This window comes from Phodopus roborovskii, unplaced genomic scaffold (assembly GCF_943737965.1).
Source record: "Phodopus roborovskii unplaced genomic scaffold, PHOROB, whole genome shotgun sequence".
Classification (NCBI taxonomy): domain Eukaryota; kingdom Metazoa; phylum Chordata; class Mammalia; order Rodentia; family Cricetidae; genus Phodopus; species Phodopus roborovskii.
The window spans coordinates 19,114,487-19,132,951 of record NW_026126410.1 but is presented as its reverse complement, the minus strand read 5'-3'; the positions used below and the strand labels follow the sequence as shown (position 1 = coordinate 19,132,951).

Sequence of the window (18,465 nt, the reverse complement as noted above, 5' to 3'; positions counted from 1 at the left end):
CTATGTGTAGGTAGTTTTTGTACTTCAGTGTGTAATCCAACATAAAATATATAAGGCAATTGGTGAGTGAGTAAGATTGCATACTGGACACACTATGTATTGTCAGCAAGCCCAGTGTTGTTTGCATTTTCTTAAACATAAACAAAAAGCACTGATGAACAAACAAGTGACAGAATGAATTGCTTATTTCCTGAGCTCTGTTTAGATCTGCTTGATTCTCTCCTTTGTTCCTTTTTCTTTTATTGACAGTTCATCAAAAAGCTCCCCATGATGTCACCCTGGAAACTATAGATGCTACAAAAGCCAACATGACCTGGAAGGTGTACTCCCGTGGAGACAACTACTTACTTTTGTGTCAGGTTGAACTCCAACATGAAAGAGAAGTGATACATGTAAGAACATTTCTTCTTTGTTTCCTACTTTTAAAAATTCTTGAGAAAGATGCCCGCCGAATAAGCTTCTTTTTTTTTTTTTTTTAAACCTTGGGTATCACACACCTGTAATCCTAGCATTCAGGTGGCTAATTTGGTAGATCACCACAAGTTTGAAGCTAGCTTTGGCTACATAATGAGACTCCATTTGTAAGAAAAACCAAAATTTCAGGACAAACATGCTGCTGGGGCACACCTGTAACCTAAGCATCTGAGAGGTAGAGGCAGGAGGATTACTATACGTTGGAGGCCAGCCTAATGTTCATAGTGAGTTCCAAGCTAGCCAGGGCTATCTTACAAGACCTTACCCAAAGCCTTAAAGAACAATCTAAAACTAAGAAAAATCAATCAATAGGGCCTTTATTTAAACATCTGTTCACAGTATGGATTGTCATTTGAAAGGGGTCCTGACATTGATCTAAACATTTAGCACTGAAAAGAAAATCTTAAGGAAAAAAATTCCTCCTGAAGAAGACCCAGCCTTCTAAATCAGAGATGGCTGTGTTTTGATTCAGCTTTGCAACACAAATGCAGCTATAGTGTTTGTTTTTCCCTCGCCTTCTTGACTCAGGAGCACAAGGTTTCCGTCCACATGAGTGCAAGCTACCTCTTCAGTGATCTGGAGCCGGACACAGAGTACAAGGCTCGTGTGCGCTGTGCAGATGCCAACCACTTCTGGAAATGGAGTGACTGGGCTCAAAAGGAGTTCAGCACACCTGAGGCTGGTATGTGGGGCTCCCTGGCATTGAACTCACAGTCTAAGCCTCAAGATACGCATGGGTCAACTTCCTTAAGAGCTCTCATTTGTGCCAAACACCAAGAGGAAGGTATTAAGGCAAAGGGAATATCATACTTTAAAATTAGATTAAATGCTCAGTGAGCAAAGGCATTTGATAACGGTTTTATTTCTAGTGTATGCTTTCTCAGGTGGTTTCTTTACTACTCCTGGGTTCATTTTGACTCAGTATTGGGGACAAAATGATGTGTCAATGTCTTGGAAAGTACAGGCCTAACACCATACAACATCAGACTCTCCTTGGGAATGCATGGTCTTTGGGACAGTCATCCAGTACACTGGAGTCCTCTCTGATTGTCTTTGCACTTAAGGTTTCTTCAGCCCTGAGCATGAATGGCTATTCTCCAAAGAACTATGTCATAGGACTTAGTGGGTGCTGGGAGATGAAATGGCCTGGCCGAGCTCTCAGACCTTTCCAGTTCAAGATAATAAATCTTGCCTGTCATCCACTTTTCTAGATAAAGCAACTTGTACCCGAGGATTGAAGGGACTTGGTTGTGTGTGTGTGGCATTAATGAATAGCAGACACACAATAAAGCAATAGGAGCAGCTCATCTGTGATTGTTAGTGATGCTTTGTAGTCCTTGTTACATATGCAGGAACTTGTTTGAAATGTCTTTTGCTCTTTTGGCTTTTTGAGGGACCCACCAGCCAGCACCCAAAATAAATACACACACGGAGGCTTATTATTACTTATGAATGCCCAGCCATATCTTGGCCTATTTCTAGCTTGTTTTTCTTAACTTTAAACTAGCCCATCTACCCTTTCCCTCTAGGCTTTCATCTTTCTTCTGGATATCTTACTTTCCTTTTTATTCCAGGGCTGGCTGGGTGGCGGGGTGGCTGGGTGGTGGGATGTCTGGGTGACTGGGTGACTGGGTAACTGGGTGGTGGGGTGGCTGAATGGTGGGGTGGCTAACCCTTGACGTCCTCCTCTCTCCTTGTTCTCTTGCTCTCCTTTCTTTCTTGTTTCTCCTGTTTATCTTCTCTGCTCACCAGTCCTGTCTATCCTCACTCCAGACTTGCTATTGGCTGTTCAGCTCTTTTTAAGACCATCAGGTGTTTTAGACAGGCAAAAAAAAAAAAAAATCACAGCTTCACAAATTTAAATAAATGCAGTGTGACAAAAGTCACATACCTTAAAATAATATTCTACCACAGGAACTGTTCTGATTCTAATGTTCTATAGGAGGACCACTAAGGCAGAGAGGCAGAGTGTGTGATTGCCCTGGAATTCACTCCCAAATTGTTTTAAAGGGAGGTACCCAGAGTGGTCTTGAGTTAAAAGACTGGTTCAGCTCACTGGGGTATGCCTAGTATGCTCAAGAACCTGTGTTCAATCCCTCACAGTGAAAAAAAAAAAAAATACAGATAGACAATAGATAGATGGATAGATAGATAGATAATGATAGATAGAGATAGAGATAGAAATATAGATAATGATAGTGTTAAAGATAGAAAGATAGATAATGATAGAGGGATAAAGATAGAAAGATAAATAATGATAGAGAGAGATAGAGATAGAAAGGTAGATAATAATTGACAGATATAGATAGATAGATAGATAGATAGATAGATAGATAGATGGGAAAGAAAATGAATCCTCCTAATATATCAATGGAATAACCACAGATATAGTAGAAATCAACTCTCAGTTTACATAAATTTCTGAATGAAGTACAGAGAGAAAAGATTATGACATTTAAGCAGGTTGCTTTCTGGACTTTTACTCCCTTTTCCATCTTCAGTTTTTCTGGAGCTGCACAGAGCATGAGCTAGGGTTTCAAAGTTAGATGAACCAAGACCTGGCCGCAGTGGTTTTATCTTCCAGTTTATTTGCATAGAGACCATAAAGTGGACTCTTGGAAGAAGTACATGGGGATTTGCGGACCAGGCAGCAGGTCTCCTGTGTGTCCACAGGAGATAGTTGACAGGTCAGGAAGCAGAGGGAACAAAGAATTATTTCCAGGTTGTGACTCCAGTGAGAGGCCAGCTAGAGGAAAGCCAACAAGAACCCCTAGGTTTCCTGTCCCCAAAGGCCTAGGTTAGTGTTTCTCCATCTTAGCCTTGCACATGGCAATGGGTTGCTGTCTATAAAAGGGGGGAAGCGCTGACCTAGCTCTTCTTAGAATTATTCTGACAAATGAAAATTCTTTGGTGACTTCTAGATGCTCTGGGGCAGATTCATTCAAGGGCAGTTGATCTTTGATTTTAAAGAACCTAATATAAACTTATATGGAAATGTTTTTAATGTAACATGGTATATGTACATGTACAATGAATATAGACAGTGAAATGTAGTGGTGTCTTGCCTGTGAGCTTGTAACAGTGGCCACACCCTTTGGGCGTGGTCACAGGTACAAACATGACCTTTTTTAAGATAGAGGAGCTGGGTTTGGAGACCCCTTGGGTCTCAGAGGACATCAGGGAGGCAAGGACTACATCCTTCAAGCAGGAACACCACCACAGTTACTTCTGTTACCTATGTAAGTTCTTTCCCAATAAACACCTAATTATAATTGATCTTGGGTCTGTGAACTCATTATAATGCCTTGCCTTCATTTGGCGATCCAACGTGAGTGGATTCCCACCACCCGCCCACGAGACTGGCTTGGTAGTCAAGCTGGCCAAAATTCCATGACCCAGAGTCAACCACGCACAGCCTCACTGCATTTTGGGGTCCCACAAAGCAACAACCCATGCATCTGTAGTCTGTGCCACCTGAGTCTGCTATTACCCAAAGCCCAGCGAGTATTAGCAAGCATGCGTGCCCTGACTGCGTATGGGGATTTTCGTGCTAGCTCAAGTGGGAAGTAGTGTGTTGCAATTTGTGCGCATAGGAAGTAGCCATGGTTTTTCTTTCTGTGGCGGGTTTGCAAGACTGTGCCAGGTCTCTGGCTTGGTCAACATTTCCCAGCGCTCTTTGCATGCTGGGAACTAATCCCATTAGTTGCATGCCAGCAACTAATCCTGCTGTGTCAATAGCTCCTGTGGTTCTTACAGGTTGTGTCCTTTCTCCTCTCTAACAAAATTTCATTTGGTTGGATTTGTTGAGTGTTGCTTAGAAATTACCGATTGTAACAAAAAAAAAAAAAGAAAGGAAGGAAGGAAGGGAGGAAGGAAAGGGAGGAAGGAAGGAAGGAAGGAAGGAAGGAAGGAAGAAAGAAAGAAAGAAAGAAAGAAAGAAAGAAAGAAAGAAAGGAAAGGAAAGAAATCACTCTTATGGGAAAATGGCGACTTCCGCCTGTGGGCTGCTCCTGGGAGCCATATGCGCCACTCCAGCCGGTGCACAATGTTCTCACTGCCCTGCAGCATCGAGCCCCCAGCTCCCAAGGACTTGGGGCAGCGGAGTTCAGCGTTGCAAATTGCCCGACAAGGGTAAAAAGATCTTGGACACCGTTGCCAAACTGAAAGCTGCCATTGCAGAACGCGAAGAAGTTAAAGGGATAAGTGAACTGTTTGATCTTGTTAGTGTTGATTGTAAGCTAAGGCAAAGAAACAGCCACCAGAGTTGATATCGACGTAGACAAGGCCCAGGATTCTGACCTGATCATTAGTTCATTATTAGTCCTTGACTGTTCCTCTGTAGCTATTAAACCATCTAAAACAACCCCAGAAACACAAGGACCTGTACATTTCACTCACAAAGGCCGTGAAGAGACTTTGGAGGCTGACTGCACAGTGAACACTGTCCCGGTTCCCTGCAGTAAAGCCAGGACACCCTCACCTGAAGCTAACAAACATCTCCCCCAACACCCCATTTCAAGTCAAGTGGAAGGCATTTTCAGCAGCATTGACAGTTTATCACTAAGTTGCAAAAGATCACAACTGCAGACCAGAGTGAACCCTCAGAAGAAAACAGCTCTGCGAACGTGCCCGAGCTCCGGAGTGAGACTCCGGAGAGGCCTCATTATATGGAAGTGCTAGAAATGCGAGCCAAAAACCCAGTGCCCCACCACCCCCATAAGTTTAAGACCAACTTGTTACCCACACAACAGAGTGACTCACCAAGTCATTGTCAGAGGGGTGAGTCTTCTGCTTCCTCAGAAGAGTGGCGAGGCAGGGCTAGGCAACATCTTGATAACATCACAGCAACGTGCCTCCTTCAGCTCCACCACCTGCCTGCACAGCTGCTCTCCATACAAAAGTCGCTGGCCCTGCAGCAGCAGCAGAAACAGAATTAGGAGGAGATGCAAGCAAAGCTCACAGCACAGAAACTAGCTGAGAGACTGAGTATTAAAATGCTGAGCTACAATCCAGAAGGGGAGTCTGCAGGGAGATACGGAGATGATGCCCAGTCCTCTGATGAATTCCGAAGATGAGCACTGGGAGATTTCTCTCCAAAGCTGACTGTTGAGCCGTCATTGCCTCATAGCAAACTTCCTACCAAATATCAAGATCAGTGTCAGACCTTGTTGAGGGACAGCAGTTTTTAAAGTTACACAGAGGTAGCTACAAAATAAGAGCCCAGTTTGTCTTTTGGAAGATGATCTTCATGAGCTTGAACAGCTTTATATTTGAACATTGTGTTTGACCGTATTGTATTACAGTTTTGCAGTATGTTGTGTGTTGGTCTGATATTTTAGTGTGAGTAGGGCATACTTTTTCTTTAAGATAGCTGCTTTTTCCTTATTTTTACTCTTATCAAGTGGTGTTGCTTACATCCCTTCTGGTACAATATTTTGTTATCCCAGGCACCTAAAAATGAATTAGGAAGACCTGGCTCCTTTTCTTGATAAATGCAAGGAGCAGTCTAGAGAATGGTACACATGCTTGCATGGAGTTCCTGAGGAAGACACTTGATTTTTACAACAAGTGTTTATTTGCTCTTCCTATCTTTTGGAGTGACTGCTGTCTCCCTATGATGAAGATAAGAGCACCTTGAGGAGGCTCTGGGTGGGGAGGGTGCCCTGAGCTGGTTTGGGGAGCTACCTGCTCTTGGCTTCTCCAACTCATTGCTGTCCTGGATGATAGATCCATGTACAGGCGCTCATGTTTGCTGAGGAAACTGGTGTTTTTGTAAGCATTACAGATGAATTGTCCTTTTTAAACCCAAATAGGTGTTTATAGGCTGCAGAAACCTCAGTCTCATATATGTACACATTTGTGTTGTTTAAATGATCATATCAGCATCTCCAGCAAAGATAACAATATGTTATCAAAAACCTTTGTCTATTATGTGGGACCTATAAAGGAGAAATAAAATAACAATCAGAACAACAACAACAAAATCAGACTGGACTTTTCCCGCTGGACTTGCTTTGGCGGTGCAGCTGCGACACCTGCGGGCCAAATATAGTTACTACAATTTGAGATCAACTGGCTAACAAGCAAGCACCCAGACATCAACCTTCCAAGGCTCTACTTAAGGTAAACTACTGTATCTTTTGTAATTTAAACTAATAAATAAACACTTAAATACATAAAATTAACTTCTCCATACCAAAGGCGGATAATATTACTATACAGGAAGTAAAAAAAATCTTTTTGTTTCTTATATGAATGGGATTTTAGAAGAGGTTCAGGACCTACCTGGAACATACTTACTATCAGCTATAGTGGCTATTAGCTTGATAATTCATATAATATTCTTTAAAATGATTTAATAATAGAGCAAAGAATGAGGAACTTACAGAAATCATACAGTCTTTACAGGCTGGTAATGAAAGCATAGTAGAAAAGATTCAGACCACTGAAAACAGCAATGATGATTCAACAAATAGAAGGCAAGAAATGGAATATAATAATGAACTCTTAACAGAAGAAATTTGTTCTGTGTCTGATGGTTTGACAAACAGAGCACAGAAAATGCCACAAAATAATGAACTACTAAGAGAAAAAAATGTATTCCATGTTTGAGATCAATGACAAGCTTGCAGATGGAACACTGTTTTTGGAAGGCAATCTGCATGCCATTCAGAAAGCCTCTAAGGGTGGGAATATTAAATCACTAGAATCATATGAAGGAAGAGAGCAAGACACTGACTGATTTAGTGAAATCCTTAGAAGTCTATACTATCCAGGAACTTCAAACACTCCAAGAAGCAATGGTGGATAGATCACAGGCCATAGAAAACCTTGAAACCTAGACACTAAGAGCCGAGGTACAAGTGAAAGAGAATGAAAGGGATTTAACATCACCAGTACCTTTCAGAGTCAGAGATGACTTACCAAAGGTCATAACATCATCACCTGCTATGGTCTATCCCATCACTATTATTGAAAAGCCAGCAAATAAGAAATATCCAGAGGAATTTTTGGAATGTCAGTGGCAGTCAATACTATGAAAGACTTAAAAAGGTTTCTTACGGCACATATTTAGTATAGTCATGCGCTACAAGATACAGAATAACCCCAAATAACTGGAGCAAATTATTCTCAGCTGTCCTTAAAATAGCCTCCACCCCCCCAGATTCAATGGTATTCATTATGGAGGGAAGAGGTCAAAGCCCTTCAACATCAAGGCCAAAAGAAAGGTTATAAGACTCCCCGAGATAAAAATTCTTGGTGAAGGTCTTTATGCTATTGTAGAGACTCAAGCTGCATATGATGAACACATCTTGTCCCTATGCCATACACCAGCTTTGAAAGGTTGGGACAAGACTCAAGAACCAGGTAAAAGAATTGAATCATATACTAAGGTCATACAAGGCCCAAAATAACCTTTCAGTGAATTTGTGCAAAGGTTGACTAAAGCAGTACAAATAGGGGTTGCAGATCCAGACACTAGATGAGTATTCATTGAATATATAGCTTTTGAAAATGCTAATTTAGAGTGCAAAAATGTGCTTGGGCCCTTAAATATCAGACCAGCACCAATGGATGAATGGGTCCAGCACACAGCCAATATTGAGTCTTTTGAGTTTAACACTGAGGCTTGGGTAGTAGAAGCAATCTCCAAAGGTATGAAAAGACATCAAAATACCAAATGTTTTAATTGTGGTAGAATAGGACATCTGAGAAAAAATTGTAGACAAGGCATTCCTAGAAATAATGTTCCTTCTATGAATAACTCAAACAGAAGGCCCAAGCCTGCTGGATTATGTAGAAGATGCGGCAAAGGCCAACACTGGACCAATGAACGTAGATCAACCAGAGAAAAGCAAGGAAACCCTTTACTATTAGGACACTCCTTGGGGAGCCTCAAGAAGGCCACCATGTCAAATGTGGTCCAGTAATTCCCAGACACTGTGGAGGACAATCCTCCCAAGAACAATTAGAAAATCTAGTGCCTATTGTAAAAAACTTATACTGCTCTGTATGGTAGATTAGCTTTGGAAGATGAATCAGTCATTCATGGAGGAAACAAAAAACAAACAAACAAACAAAAAGGTATATTTTGGCAAACTTCTGTAATGACCAAAGACCAAAATTAAGAGTACAGATAAATAACATTGAGCTTGAAGGTTTGCTTGATATGGCAGGGGAGACAGACATTACCATTATAACCCAAGAATCTTGGCACCCAAGTTGGCCTCTTCAGGAGGTAAACATTCAGTTCTAGTTCAGGTAAAACAAAGCATGAGATTAGTTGAATGCATAGGGCCAGAAGGACAAAGAGGAAAGCTGAGGCCATATGTGGCTAATATAGCAATAAATATATGGGGTCATGATCTATTGCAACAATGGAATACCCAGATTAACATTCCTCCAGTATCAGATATGAACGATAAACAAACTTATGTTTATGGAAAAATATTGTAAGGCAATATATAAAATAGACACCAACAATTCAGGCTGTACAAAAATAGAATATAAGTGTCAAACTAACAGAGGAACCAAAAACCCTACCCTTAAAGTGGCTAACAGATGAACCTGTCTGGGTCGGGCAATGACCTATGACTTCTAAGGAGACAGAGGCTCTAGAAAAACTAGTTCAGGAACAGCTAATTGCTGGACACTGAAGAATCTACCAGCCCTTGGAATTCTCCTATATTTGTTATTAAAAAGAAATCTGGAAAATGGAGAATACTTACAGACCTGAGAGACATCAATAAAGTAATTCAACCAATGGGCTCTCGACAGCCTTGCATGCCCTTGCCTTCTCTGATACCTAAAGAATGGCCTATTATAATTATTAATCTAAAATACTATTTCTTCACTATACCTTTACAAGAAAAAGAGGGAAAATTTGTCTTCATGGTGCCTACCTACAAAATTTCTCAGCCAGACAAGAGATACCAGTGGAAGTACCTGACACCGGGAATGTTAAATAATCCCACCCTGTGCTAATATTTTATGCAAAAACCATTGGGAATAATTTGTAAAAAGTTTCTGTAATCTATAATTTACCATTGTATTGATGATATATTGTTGGCTGATTCTAAGGCAGAGATGTTAGAAAAAAAAATGTTTGAGGAAGTAAAGAAAGTTTTGCCTCACTGAAGATTACAAAATGCCCCTGAAAAAATATAAAGAGGAGATCTTATCAGTTATTTAGGATATAAAATAGGTCTACAGAAAATTAAACCACAAAAAGTACAGATCAGGAGAGACTGACATCCATTCTTAATGATTTTTAAAATTTGCTAGGAGAGATTTCACAGTTACAGACTATTATTGGAATAGATGGACATGATCTTAAAAAATTTAGAAAAGATCCTAAAAGGGGACAAGGACTTAAATAGTCCAAGAATATAATCACCTGAAGCTGAAAAGGAATTAGAATGGGTGGAAAGGAGAATACTAGAGGCACATGTGGATCCAAAATTTGACTGCATTCTGGTTATATTATCACGCAGAGAATACCCTTGAGGGATTTTGATGCAGAGGGAAGATATCATATTAAAATGGATATTTCTACCACGTAAACAGAATAAAAAATTGAAAACATACATAGAAAATATTTCTGATTTGATTTTGAAAGGAAATTAAGACTTCAGCAACTGACTGAATGGACCCAGCAGAAATTATAGTACCTTTAACTAATGAGAAAATTTCCTCCTTACGGAAAGATAATGAATAATGACAAAGAACTTGCAATAACTTTTTGGGAACGATTAGCAATACTTTTCCCCAAAAATTAGAGAATAATATTTCTAAAGAAAACCATTTGGATCCTACCATGCATTGTAAAGGTAACACCAATCTCTGGAGTTCCTACATTGTACACTGATGCAAACAAAGCAGGAAAAATAAGTAAAGTGGTTCAAAGTCCTTATAACTCTGTACAAAAGGCAGAATTGTACACCATTCTCTTGTACTTATGAATTTTACAGAACCTCTCAATATAGTTAACTGACTCTCAATATGCAGAGAGGGTCGTCTTCCACATTGAAACTGCTAAATTTATTCCTTCCTGATGATACAGAATTAACTTCATTATTTATACAACTATAAGAAATAATCAGGAATAGGACTCATAGATATATAGACATAGATATATATCACATCAGATCTCATACGTGTCTGTCAGGACCTCTAGCACAAGGCAGTGATTAATTTGATCATTTATTAATAGGAAGTGTGCTGGAAGCCTTGGAATTTCATAAAAAACACTAGGTGAATAGCAAAGGTTTAAAAAGGATTTTTTCCATCACTTGGCAACAAGCTAAGGAAATAGTTTTTTAAAAAGTCCTACTTGTTCCTTCTAAACCAAAGTCCTTTGCCAGCAGGTAGTAACCCTAAAGGTATACACAGAAATGAAATTTGGCAAATGAATGTGTTTTACTTTGAGTAATTTGAAACATTAAATTATGTGTGCTGTATAATAGATGTGCTTTTAGGATTTCAATGGGCAACTGCTCTGAGCTCTAAAAAGTCTGATTCTGTTATTACACACCTATTAGAAGTAATGGCTATTATGGGTATACCTGCACAAATAAAAACTGACAATGTTCCAGCATATGTCTACAGTAAATTGAAACAATTTTTAACATAAAGCATATAACCAGTATACCTCACAATCCTACAGGACAAGCAGTTGTTGAGAAATCTAATCGCACTTTAAAGGAAATGCTCTATATACTGGCAGAGGGAACCAAGACACCCAAACACAGATTACATAATGCTTTACTAACCTTAAACTTTCTTAATGCTAATGAGAAAGGAAAAACAGCCACAGAAAGACATTGGACAATAGAAAAAAAACTTCTGAGGTAAATCAGTCAGTGTACTTCAAGGATGTGTTGGCCTCAGTATGGAGATCAGGATATGTGTTACACTGGGGAAGGGGTTTCATATTTGTTTCTACAGGAGAAGAAAAGCTATGGATACCATCAAAGTTGATCAAGATCCGATTTGATCAGAAGAAACCTCTTGATGAAGAGAAATGATAGGTCATCTACCACGGCAAATTCCACAAGTTCTAGGGAGACCTTGCAAAAGCCAGAGGAGTGTTCTGCTCTTGTCTTTATACTAAAACAGAAAACACCCATCTAAAAGAAGCCAAAAGACACTGGAGGTGTAGATATCTAAAGAAGAAAGGATAGCTAACCAGAAAGAATCATCAAACAAAGAATAATCTGACTTATGGTATCAATATCTATTCATGGTAAAATCTCTCTAGCTAAATATCTGTGTTGCCTTCTTTCCCAGTACAGTTGTAGTACCAATTCACATGAAAATCAATGCTGGCTTTGGAGTTGGATCTGTCTTTCCTTCTCTAAACTCAAGCATGTGATTAAAACAAAATTCAGAGTTCTGTCTCATATCAAAAAGCCAATTGGTGTAAGACAGAAGAAAACAAAATCTAGGGACTATTATTTGTCAAAACTCTGTTATCTCTCAAAAATCTTCATTTCCCTCATACTTATTATATTCATCCTTATTGTTACCTTTCCCAGAATTCTCCTTGTCTCCAGGTATGCATACCTATTAAAGTTAAACTTTCTGTGTTGTTATTAATGTTTAAGTCTTCCACAGTGCACAATAAAATTTCCTAACAACAATCACTGAAGTCTCCGGAAAGAAGATCTAGACCCACTCGATTCAACTTGATGTCTTTGAACTAGTAAACACCACTCTAGGACCATTGGAACTAATACTGTTCTAGACAATTCCAGATTATCTAGCTGAGATGATACACCTTCTTATAACACTCTAGCCAGAGCTTCAGATAAGAACTTCAGTCAAGCATCTCCTGCCACTCAGAGACTAGCTACAAGTATTACAGCTAGTCCTCTGGAGACTTTACCATTGCTTTATTATTTTTCCTAAGGATCCCATAGAGTCACCATTGCCCCATTACAACAGGAAGCAATTCTAGGAAAACAAAGCCCCCTTTCCCAATTGTTGGCTTTAAAGGTATTTTTTTCTTCTCATTGCTGAAAAAAGAATAATTATCGCCTGCTTAGGTTTGGTTTTAATTTGTATAGGGTTGGGTATGGAAGGTGATAGTCAGACCCAGGTATCTCTTTTAGAAAATTTTAAGAACATGGTTGGGAAGGGTATGGTTAGGATGAGATATAGGTAGATTAACAGATCTTGTGAACTAATTTTAGCAACTATTAGCTATAGATAACTTACACTGTATGTTGACTGTTGATTGTGTAGGGTCCTCTTTCTATTTATGATGTTTTGCACACACACACACACACACACACACACAGTATACTGATACAATTTAGGATATTTTATCATGTTGCATTATACAGTTCTACCTCTACCTCTTATCTACATGGTTCTAACTTTGTTGTTACACACACACACACACACACACACACACACACACACACACACACACACACACATTTTGATGTTATTGCCCTTGATAAATTATTTTGGGGTGCTTCAGCATTGAGAAATTATGTTTCTATGAATTACAGATTATAGTTACCCATGCTTCTTATACCTATGGGGTTAGTCAGACATAAGTATTTGATCTTCAAACACTTCAAAGTCCTACAAAATATGGCATTTAAATGTTTTAATAATTTAGTGCTCTGTTGACATGAGACACAATTGCTCCTGACAACACTGAGCTATTCCCAAGAGTATTATGGGCATTGATGATACTCCTTCTGGAGTTCATTCTCTCCCTGGCTACTGGCCTCTTGGGCAAAGAAATGCCCCCACCTCGACCACTGACTTTGGACATGCTGTCCTACTGGGATAGCAGGAAATAAACTTAAAGAGACTGCTGAACCCTATGAAGTCAGGGTAAGACAGTCTTTTAACTTCCCTGTTCTTGTGTTGGTCTGTCAGATACTCTAGGCCTTATCCAAAGTTGATTGCTCCAACACTGATGTGAGAGGTTGGGTGACAGTCCAGGTAGCCTGCTGTCTCTGTCTTTGCTTGCATGTTTTGGAAGTCACTCACTTGCACTTCTTGCCTACCTATCATTGTTATCTTCCTTCTCAGGTCTTTGATGAGGTTGAAGATTAGACTGTCATAGCTATTGTCCTGTCTTCTTAGATAGAAATATTAGGTACAAGACTTAGACTTTCTAGTTTAGGACAGCTTCACAGTAATCTCTGTTATGCCTTTACCCTGGGACTAGTCATGTAGCATATGTCAATTGCTATATGTTGCTTTACTGATTATAGGTCTTAATTTGTGTATGTTTTTACCTTTCCTTCTCCTAGAGTATACTTGATATTTGCTATCATTGTATATAATTTTTGTATAAGCCCAGACCATCTTCTTTAGACTAAAAGGGTAATTGTAGTTACAACTTGCCTCTGAACCTGTAACAGTAGCCACACCCTTTGGACATACATGACCCATTTTAAGGTAGAGGACCTGGGGTTGGAGACCCCTTGGGTTGTGGGGAGCATCAGGGAAGATTGCATCCTTTGCGCAGAAATACCTACAGTTACTTGTTTACTGTCTGTGTAAGTTCTTTCCCAATAAACACCTCATTATCATTCATCTTTTATCTGTGAACTCATAACACCTCACCTTCAGGGAAAACATTTAAAGACCACACTATGAGTACTTAGTGAGCAGTGTGTGTAGCTGTGTATCCATGGACAGAAGTCACAGAAACGAGAGGGTTGACCACCAAGCCCCAGGGAGGACAAGTAATTGGCAAGACTTAGAATAGTGCTTTTCAACACGTGGGTTGCAACCCCCACAGGGGGTCATGTAGCACTAGGAAGGTTGAGAATCACTGGCTTAGAACATAGGAAATATGGTATAAATATGACCCCAGAACTTTTCTTTGGTTAATTTCAGCTCCATCACAGGCTCTTGATGTATGGAGACAAGTGCGGTCAGAGAATGGAAGTCATGTTGTGACCTTATTCTGGAAGGTAAGGCATGAAGCTCCAGGTCTGACTTGCTGCTTCTATATATCAGTGTACTCCCCAGCCAGGAGAAACCATGGTGTCAGTCTCATAGGGCTGGTCATCAGGTAGAAGGACCCACTCCAAGCCCATGTCCTATTGCTTAGGCTACAATTTCCCTGAGCCCATCTGATGGCTGATTCTGATGGCTAGATCCTTTTCTGTTCATTCAACTCAGGCCCACCATAACTTTTGCAAGGTTTAAGATCAGGAACTATGTCTAGAGTCACATACCCTACTCCTAATTATATGTAAATACAAAAGTTTCAAATCAAGCTATTAAATTATAATGGAAGATCAACATTATCCTTCTGCTTGGCCAAATACACTGCATGACAACCTGGAGGCCAGATTTAATGTATCATTCCAGAACATGGTGATAGGAGGCGGCTGGCACCTCACCACAGTCCCTCCAGCTTTTCTTTTCCCCTTAAGTTTGGCAGTGTTCCGGGCCTCTGCATATATGTGTGTTGCTCTGCTAAGACTATGTCTGAGTTCTGTCCACATCCTGAGGGGACAGCTGCTGCTTAATCTGAGATCTAGGGGTACACAGAACAGCATACAGTCTGTCTAGGGAAAGCTGAGGGTGTATGTGAACTGGGCAGCTGAGGGATGGAAAAATGAAAAGGTAATTAGAGACTAGTTTTACAGTAAAGCTCATTTTGAAAGGATCGTCTTTTTTTTTTTTTTTTTCCAGCCACTATTAAAATCACAGGCCAATGGCAAAATCATATCCTATAATATAGTTGTAGAAAACCAAGACCAACCATCTGAGTCAGAACACTACTCTGTCCGGGCACCAACCCTTGGCACACAACTGATCCTTGACCAGAGTTCTTACAAGATTCACATCACAGCTAACAACAGCGTGGGTATGTCGCCTGAGTCAGTGATGGCCCTTTCTAATGATTCCGGACATGGTGAGTCGTCAGCATGGGTCAGTTGGCTTCCATTCTTGAGCAAAATATCGGTGATGTTTCCAAGTAGTGATAGACAAATAAAACCATAACTTGAGGCAGCCATCAGTGACTTCACAATGACCCCGCACACTCTGTCCCTGGATGTTTCAGCACATTTAAGAGATGATTTAAAATTTATTTGAGTCCATGCAATCCCACAGCAAATCCTCTCTGAGAGTCAAGACAGTGCCCTAGAGATTTGTGACTTGTGGGATATGAACCATATTTACTGTGCTGTAACCACTATTTGCCCACTGTTGTCACCTATAAAGACTTTATGGAACAGCCATATGGCTGCTCACAGCAGAGTGAATTAGCAAGCTGTCATCAAGACCCGGTTGTTTCCTGAGCATGGAAGATGCACCTATGCTTGCTGGAGGCACTTCTGAAAATGAATCATACAAACATTTTACAAATGAACCCTTTATGGTAGACGTTTTGAACTTAGGGTCCCAATGCTTAGCGAGTTGATAGTGGGGAACACCTGCACTCAGACAGAACCAGAGTCCCAATATCTTCTTTTATTCTAACTTACATCTTCCAGTGTCAACATCTGAAAGGTCTCTCTGCTTTCAGAGAGTGTCATAATCTGGGGACCAAAGTTTTAGGTATGGAAGCCTTTAAGAGACATTTTAAGCCAAAACTATAAACAAACATTACATGTGTTTATTTATGTTCATCCTTGGAAATTGTAAAAGAAATACAATGAACTGAATCTGGAGTATTATTCTATTTGTTTCTGTACAGAAGAGGTCCATGAAAAAAGAATTAAAGGTACAAAGGATGGATTCCATATTTCTTGGGAGCCCTTCTCTGAAGATGCTTTAGGCTATGTTGTGGATTGGTGTGCACATTCCCGGGACCAACACTGTGATTTGCAATGGAAGAACCTAGGTCCCAATATCACAAGCACCAACATCAGCTCAGGTGAGAACTCTCACCCTCCTCCTTGCCTGGCTCCCTTGCAGCAAGTTCAACTTAGACTTCTATTCTAATGCACAGATACTCTGTGCTAGGCTAACAATGCTGAAATGACAAATCCAGCATGGTTGCTTGGAGATCAGAATTCATGAGAATAGATCCTGACCTCTGGGCTTAAAATCTACTAGAGCAGAATATGTAAATGTAGACCCATAGTAGAGATTTTAATAATTTTAATAAATAAATTTAATAATTTTCCCTCTAAACTAGAGGGACATTGGAATTATGTACAGAAAGCTTTTACAGATACAGAGAATAGCACATACTTGGGACATGTTTAGGGCATAGAGTTGATGGAAACAAAAGAATTTTGCTTTTAGTTTCAATAAATTTGTAGGCATGAACTCTGACCTCTTTTACTAAATCTACAACTTGAAGATTCCAGCTCTTTTAGGGAAGTCAAAGAGGTTCCAGTGAGTGGCTTAAGCAGGAGGCACAGGTGTACCATCTACCAGGCTGAAAGACTGATGTAGGAATCGTCTAGATCCAGAAAGTGATGGAGGCCTCTGCAAGATTCAGGGCCCAAGAGCTTTGCAGGCTAACTATAGGGCTGCAGGTGAAAGAGGAAGAAAGGAAGGGGAAACCAGGATTTCAAGATTCTGAGTGTTAAAGGGAGGACAAGGCAAATACTGTAAGGCTATTCAATGTCAAAAGCAGTGTTGGAGTAGTTGGTGAGTTTGGCTCAGTTTTGCACCAGTTCTATGAATGTAGACAAGGGCAAGCTGAGGATCCTGGCTCCAGAATAGATGGCAGTCTCTATAGAACTTTCCAGATAGCACTGTGGTCACAACATAGAAGATTCTGAGGTCTAGCAGGAGGAGGGAAATAGTAGTGGAGGAAAAAAGGAAAGACCTTGAGAAAGAAATTACTAGAGGAGTGCTTACTCATTGGTCATCCTTTCTTTTCAACTCAGATGATGTCAGTCTGTCTTGTTAAAAATCCTTGACGTCTCTTCTCCAGATGCTTTTAAACCAGGGGTCCGGTACACCTTCAGAATTTTTGAAAAATCTACGCAACAGAATGCTCAGTTACTAGAGAAACAAACAGGATATACTCAGGAACTTGGTAAGTAGACACACCCTTGGCTTGCCTCAAGGAGACTTGTTCTGACCCATCCATATCCTTGTGTTTAGGAAGATTCCCTTCCCAAGCTTAGTTTTATGGTCCCATTTATTTTAGAAATTACATTTTTTAAACAATATAAATGAAACATCTTCATTAAAGGTAATTCATAACATATACATGAAAGACGATGTAATCATTGCTAATTTTAACACCCCAAAGGACAATAACCAGTTACTGTTTTATTATACATTGATACCCATTTCTATATATATGGATGCACATTTTTAAATAAAAATAGGATCTCACTCTACAAAGTTTATTAACTGCTTTCTTGATTAATGCCACAAAATACTACAGTACTACTTCTGTGATTGGAAAGTACCTCCCCCTATCATGGGATGATTTAGAATGATTTCAGTGACTTTCACTGAGAAACTATAAATTCTACCTCCAAGCATCTTGTAGCTTCAAGTTGTAAACCTCCCTTTTTGTGTCCACACTCTTCAGCCAGTCTGAATTACTTTCATTTTAGCTAAGTATTTGTCTTTATCCTTAAGTGTGTGTGTGTGTGTGTGTGTGTGTGTGTGTGTGTGTGTGCACGCATGCATATGTAACAGTGCCAGGATTTACCCTGTACATTTCCAATGTCTGGTAACATGTATTGCCTTATCCCAGGCTCTGGATTCTTCAAATTCCCTCTCACATCTTTGAACACATCTTGTCTCTCCTGTCCCTTCCTCATCATGTCTGTACATTCTCAGGCTCAGCAAATACTGTTGAGACTTCAAGGCCACAAACAAGACTAAGACAGACTTAAGTCATTTCATCTCTCTGAGTGTTTAGGTCTTCATCTACAGTAGCTTTGAAGGAGGCAACTGCATATCCCTTCCCAGGTCTCCTGTATCTGGGTATACATTATCAGGGGAAAAGACAAGGCTCCTTAACTTGACACAAGCTCTTAGTGTTCAGAGCTGCCTGTGGTCTGATTAGTTTGCATGCATGCTCTG

At 40.0% G+C, this 18,465-nt stretch overlaps 1 protein-coding gene and 1 pseudogene across 1 annotated transcript in view; both read left to right on the top strand.

The window, feature by feature from the left end:
• The window catches only part of Osmr (oncostatin M receptor), a 51,645-nt gene that overhangs the window by 23,062 nt on the left and 10,118 nt on the right, over nt 1-18,465 (top strand). Inside the window, exons 7-12 of the mRNA XM_051182507.1 lie at nt 250-392; nt 1,003-1,156; nt 14,344-14,420; nt 15,151-15,373; nt 16,160-16,339; nt 17,354-17,458. Coding sequence (XP_051038464.1) covers nt 250-392; nt 1,003-1,156; nt 14,344-14,420; nt 15,151-15,373; nt 16,160-16,339; nt 17,354-17,458 — 882 coding nt within the window. The remainder of the gene's footprint in view (nt 1-249; nt 393-1,002; nt 1,157-14,343; nt 14,421-15,150; nt 15,374-16,159; nt 16,340-17,353; nt 17,459-18,465) is intronic.
• On the top strand, nt 4,481-5,825 carry LOC127220621 (DNA-directed RNA polymerase II subunit GRINL1A-like; annotated as a pseudogene).